A 6,550-nucleotide genomic window follows, 5' to 3' on the forward strand; every position below is an offset into this window, starting at 1 on the left:
GGAAGCGAAGTCAATTGACAGCGGAAGTCGCGCACTTTCGTCACCATGGCCGCGCCTGCAGACTTCCGGTTAGGTGTTGAAAGGCGGAAGCAGCTACAGACTAGTAAACATGGCGGCTGCTGGAAAGAAGGGGGGATTCCTGCCGGGATGGAGGAGTCTGGGGGCGACCGTGGTGCTGCTGGCAGGTGAGAGGTGATGTATGCAGGGGCTTCATCCAGTCTGCAGCACCCTGCCGGCAACTGTGTGTATGTGCAGCCTGACACTGATATGTGGGTCATTTTTCTCGGTGCGTCCTCGATCCCACCCGTCCCCTCGGTGCGTCCTCGACCCCACCCGTCCCCTCGGTGCGTCCTCGACCCCACCCGTCCCCTCGGTGCGTCCTCGACCCCACCCGTCCCCTCGGTGCGTCCTCGACCCCACCCGTCCCCTCGGTGCGTCCTCGACCCCACCCGTCCCCTCCATCACCCCCATCCCCTCCATGTCCTGTCTCTCCCCTTCTCGGTGTGTCACTTTGGATCCTCCTTGGTCTCCGGCTTCTTCTTCTTTCTTGTGATTTCTGTTTTGCAGCTTTATGTTGTGGGAATTCAGTGGAGAGGAAGATTTACGTTTCTCTGAACAGCACGGCCCCCTGCGTCCGGCTCCTCAACGCCACCCACCAGATCGGATGCCAGTGTGAGTCCCCATCCTAAGAGGTCCTGGGTGGTTATTGGTTTCTACAGAGGCTACAAGGCCGGGGGCGTGCGGTCTGTCTGCCGCCGCTGCTGGCCGGGGACGTGCGGTCTGTCTGCCGCCGCTGCTGGCCGGGGACGTGCGGTCTGTCTGCCGCCGCTGCTGGCCGGGGACGTGCGGTCTGTCTGCCGCCGCTGCTGGCCGGGGACGTGCGGTCTGTCTGCCGCCGCTGCTGGCCGGGGACGTGCGGTCTGTCTGCCGCCGCTGCTGGCCGGGGACGTGCGGTCTGTCTGTCTGCCGCCGCTGCTGGCCGGGGACGTGCGGTCTGTCTGCCTGCCGCCGCTGCTGGCCGGGGACGTGCGGTCTGTCTGCCTGCCGCCGCTGTTGGCCGGGGACGTGCGGTCTGTCTGCCTGCCGCCGCTGCTGGCCGGGGACGTGCGGTCTGTCTGCCTGCCGCCGCTGGCCGGGGGCGTGCGGTCTGTCTGCCGCCACTGCTCGCTGCATGACCGCCCTATTAAGTCCCTAAGCTGAACTGGGAGTCTCTGCCTGACAGCGGCCGTCGACTCCCTCGATCACTGTGTGCTAATCCCTACATGCCCCTAGTGAAGCCCCCTACCCTGCACATTTCTCTCTCAATACAATAGATATATTATTCCATATGAGGTTGTGACACGTTTCGCCCTTGCATATACATCGCCATCAGGTCAATAGGCAATATGGGATCTGAGGAAAGATGACCCCTCTATAGAGTTGAAGATATCTGTGTAGTTCTTTAAGATGTTGCTGTCTTTCAGCCTCTAGAAATGGCGACACGGGCGTTATACATGTTGTGGAGAAGGAAGAAGACTTATCCTGGGTACTGGAGACCGGTCCGACCCCTCCGTACATGGTGCTGCTGGAGGGCCACCTGTTCACTAAGTAAGACACGACTAAAGTTGTGAATGCCCAAAAAAAGAATAATGTCTAGAATGACGCAGTAATAGGTTTACCATGTATTGATTAATGTCTCATCCCAATCAGGAACATACTGCTGAAATTTAAGGAGAGCTCTAGAATATCTGGAATAAGCGGTGATATACTCCAATCCTCCCCCACCTGGAGGCTTCTCCATGGACCTTCCAGTGTCCTAATGATGGATTTGGTGAGTTTATTCTGCAGTAATACAGTTGTGCTTAAAAGTTTACATACCCTGGCAGAATTTTCCTTTCTTGGCCTTGTTTCAGACAATATGATGATAACAAAAAAACTTTTTCTCCACTCGTGGTAATTGGTTGGGTGAAGCTATTTATTGTCAAACTACTGTGCTTTCTCTTTTAATTCTTAATGACAACCAAAAACATCCAAATGACCCTGATCAAAAGTTCACATACCCTGGTGATTTTGGCCTCATAACATGCACAGAATTTGACACAAATGGGTTTGAATGGCTAATAAAGGTAATATCCTCACCTGTGACCTGTTTGCTTGTAATCAATGTATGTGCATAAAAGCTGAGTGAGTTCTGGGATCCAGACAGACTCTTGCATCTGTCATCCAGCCACTGACTTTTCTGGATTGAGTCATGTGTACAAGAATAAAACTGCTATAATGCTGCCCCTATGTACAAGAATAAAACTGCTAATATGCTGCCCCTATGTACAAGAATAAAACTGCTATAATGCTGCCCCTATGTACAAGAATAAAACTGCTATAATGCTGCCCCTATGTACAAGAATAAAACTGCTATAATGCTGCCCCTATGTACAAGAATAAAACTGCTATAATGCTGCCCCTATGTACAAGAATAAAACTGCTATAATGCTGCCCCTATGTACAAGAATAAAACTGCTATAATGCTGCCCCTATGTACAAGAATAAAACTGCTATAATGCTGCCCCTATGTACAAGAATAAAACTGCTATAATGCTGCCCCTATGTACAAGAATAAAACTGCTATAATGCTGCCCCTATGTACAAGAATAAAACTGCTATAATGCTGCCCCTATGTACAAGAATAAAACTGCTATATGCTGCCCCTATGTACAAGAATAAAACTGCTATAATGCTGCCCCTATGTACAAGAATAAAATGCTATAATGCTGCCCCTATGTACAAGAATAAAACTGCTATAATGCTGCCCCTATGTACAAGAATAAAACTGCTATAATGCTGCCCCTATGTACAAGAATAAAAGTGCTATAATGCTGCCCCTATGTACAAGAATAAAAGTGCTATAATGCTGCCCTATGTACAAGAATAAAAGTGCTATAATGCTGCCCCTATGTACAAGAATAAAAGTGCTATAATGCTGCCCCTATGTACAAGAATAAAAGTGCTATAATGCTGCCCCTATGTACAAGAATAAAAGTGCTATAATGCTGCCCCTATGTACAAGAATAAAAGTGCTATAATGCTGCCCCTATGTACAAGAATAAAAGTGCTATAATGCTGCCCCTATGTACAAGAATAAAGTGCTATAATGCTGCCCCTATGTACAAGAATAAAAGTGCTATAATGCTGCCCCTATGTACAAGAATAAAACTGCTATAATGCTGCCCCTATGTACAAGAATAAAACTGCTATAATGCTGCCCCTATGTACAAGAATAAAACTGCTATAATGCTGCCCCTATGTACAAGAATAAAACTGCTATAATGCTGCCCCTATGTACAAGAATAAAACTGCTATAATGCTGCCCCTATGTACAAGAATAAAACTGCTATAATGCTGCCCCTATGTACAAGAATAAAACTGCTATAATGCTGCCCCTATGTACAAGAATAAAACTGCTATAATGCTGCCCCTATGTACAAGAATAAAACTGCTATAATGCTGCCCCTATGTACAAGAATAAAACTGCTATAATGCTGCCCCTATGTACAAGAATAAAACTGCTATAATGCTGCCCCTATGTACAAGAATAAAACTGCTATAATGCTGCCCCTATGTACAAGAATAAAACTGCTATAATGCTGCCCCTATGTACAAGATAAAACTGCTATAATGCTGCCCCTATGTACAAGAATAAAAACTGCTATAATGCTGCCCCTATGTACAAGAATAAAACTGCTATAATGCTGCCCCTATGTACAAGAATAAAACTGCTATAATGCTGCCCCTATGTACAAGAATAAAACTGCTATAATGCTGCCCCTATGTACAAGAATAAAACTGCTATAATGCTGCCCCTATGTACAAGAATAAAACTGCTATAATGCTGCCCCTATGTACAAGAATAAAACTGCTATAATGCTGCCCCTATGTACAAGAATAAAACTGCTATAATGCTGCCCCTATGTACAAGAATAAAACTGCTATAATGCTGCCCCTATGTACAAGAATAAAACTGCTATAATGCTGCCCCTATGTACAAGAATAAAACTGCTATAATGCTGCCCCTATGTACAAGAATAAAACTGCTATAATGCTGCCCCTATGTACAAGAATAAAACTGCTATAATGCTGCCCCTATGTACAAGAATAAAACTGCTATAATGCTGCCCCTATGTACAAGAATAAAACTGCTATAATGCTGCCCCTATGTACAAGAATAAAACTGCTATAATGCTGCCCCTATGTACAAGAATAAAACTGCTATAATGCTGCCCCTATGTACAAGAATAAAACTGCTATAATGCTGCCCCTATGTACAAGAATAAAACTGCTATAATGCTGCCCCTATGTACAAGAATAAAACTGCTATAATGCTGCCCCTATGTACAAGAATAAAACTGCTATAATGCTGCCCCTATGTACAAGAATAAAACTGCTATAATGCTGCCCCTATGTACAAGAATAAAACTGCTATAATGCTGCCCCTATGTACAAGAATAAAACTGCTATAATGCTGCCCCTATGTACAAGAATAAAACTGCTATAATGCTGCCCCTATGTACAAGAATAAAAGTGCTATAATGCTGCCCCTATGTACAAGAATAAAAGTGCTATAATGCTGCCCCTATGTACAAGAATAAAAGTGCTATAATGCTGCCCCTATGTACAAGAATAAAAGTGCTATAATGCTGCCCCTATGTACAAGAATAATAGTGCTATAATGCTGCCCCTATGTACAAGAATAAAAGTGCTATAATGCTGCCCCTATGTACAAGAATAAAAGTGCTATAATGCTGCCCCTATGTACAAGAATAAAACTGCTATAATGCTGCCCCTATGTACAAGAATAAAACTGCTATAATGCTGCCCCTATGTACAAGAATAAAACTGCTATAATGCTGCCCCTATGTACAAGAATAAAACTGCTATAATGCTGCCCCTATGTACAAGAATAAAACTGCTATAATGCTGCCCCTATGTACAAGAATAAAACTGCTATAATGCTGCCCCTATGTACAAGAATAAAACTGCTATAATGCTGCCCCTATGTACAAGAATAAAACTGCTATAATGCTGCCCCTATGTACAAGAATAAAACTGCTATAATGCTGCCCCTATGTACAAGAATAAACTGCTATAATGCTGCCCCTATGTACAAGAATAAAACTGCTATAATGCTGCCCCTATGTACAAGAATAAAACTGCTATAATGCTGCCCCTATGTACAAGAATAAAAGTGCTATAAATGCTGCCCCTATGTACAAGAATAAAAGTGCTATAATGCTGCCCCTATGTACAGAATAAAAGTGCTATAATGCTGCCCCTATGTACAAGAATAAAAGTGCTATAATGCTGCCCCTATGTACAAGAATAAAAGTGCTATAATGCTGCCCCTATGTACAAGAATAAAAGTGCTATAATGCTGCCCCTATGTACAAGAATAAAAGTGCTATAATGCTGCCCCTATGTACAAGAATAAAAGTGCTATAATGCTGCCCCTATGTACAAGAATAAAAGTGCTATATGCTGCCCCTATGTACAAGAATAAAAGTGCTATAATGCTGCCCCTATGTACAAGAATAAAACTGCTATAATGCTGCCCCTATGTACAAGAATAAAAGTGCTATAATGCTGCCCCTATGTACAAGAATAAAATGCTATAATGCTGCCCCTATGTACAAGAATAAAACTGCTTAATGCTGCCCCTATGTACAAGAATAAAACTGCTATAATGCTGCCCCTATGTACAAGAATAAAACTGCTATAATGCTGCCCCTATGTACAAGAATAAAACTGCTATAATGCTGCCCTATGTACAAGAAATAAAACTGCTATAATGCTGCCCTATGTACAAGAATAAAACTGCTATAATGCTGCCCCTATGTACAAGAATAAAACTGCTATAATGCTGCCCCTATGTACAAGAATAAAACTGCTATAATGCTGCCCCTATGTACAAGAATAAAACTGCTATAATGCTGCCCCTATGTACAGAATAAAACTGCTATAATGCTGCCCCTATGTACAAGAATAAAACTGCTAGAATGCTGCCCCTATGTACAAGAATAAAAGTGCTATAATGCTGCCCCTATGTAAAGAATAAAAGTGCTATAATGCTGCCCCTATGTACAAGAATAAAAGTGCTATAATGCTGCCCCTATGTACAAGAATAAAACTGCTATAATGCTGCCCCTATGTACAAGAATAAAACTGCTATATGCTGCCCCTATGTACAAGAATAAACTGCTATAATGCTGCCCCTATGTACAAGAATAAAACTGCTATAATGCTGCCCCTATGTACAAGAATAAAATGCTATAATGCTGCCCCTATGTAAAATAAAACTGCTATAATGCTGCCCCTATGTACAAGAATAAAACTGCTATAATGCTGCCCCTATGTACAAGAATAAAACTGCTATAATGCTGCCCCTATGTACAAGAATAAAACTGCTATAATGCCATGCTGCCCCTATGTACAAGAATAAAACTGCTATAATGCTGCCCCTATGTACAAGAATAAAAACTGCTATAATGCTGCCCCTATGTACAAGAATAAAACTGCTATA

The 6,550-nt window shown here is 43.3% G+C and overlaps 1 protein-coding gene across 1 annotated transcript in view; it reads left to right on the plus strand.

Moving 5' to 3' along the window:
* Nucleotides 1-41: 41 nt before the first annotated feature.
* Nucleotides 42-6,550, plus strand: part of NCSTN (nicastrin) — a 24,006-nt gene continuing 17,497 nt past the window's right edge. The window contains 6 exon segments of the mRNA XM_073642270.1: nt 42-185; nt 568-672; nt 1,464-1,587; nt 1,690-1,735; nt 1,737-1,784; nt 1,786-1,826. Coding sequence (XP_073498371.1) covers nt 110-185; nt 568-672; nt 1,464-1,587; nt 1,690-1,735; nt 1,737-1,784; nt 1,786-1,826 — 440 coding nt within the window. The 5' untranslated portion in view covers nt 42-109.

The sequence above is a fragment of the Phyllobates terribilis genome, unplaced genomic scaffold (assembly GCF_046119375.1).
Source record: "Phyllobates terribilis strain yellow unplaced genomic scaffold, ASM4611937v1 Scaffold_7__3_contigs__length_470593459, whole genome shotgun sequence".
In the NCBI taxonomy this organism is placed as follows: Eukaryota; Metazoa; Chordata; class Amphibia; order Anura; family Dendrobatidae; genus Phyllobates; species Phyllobates terribilis.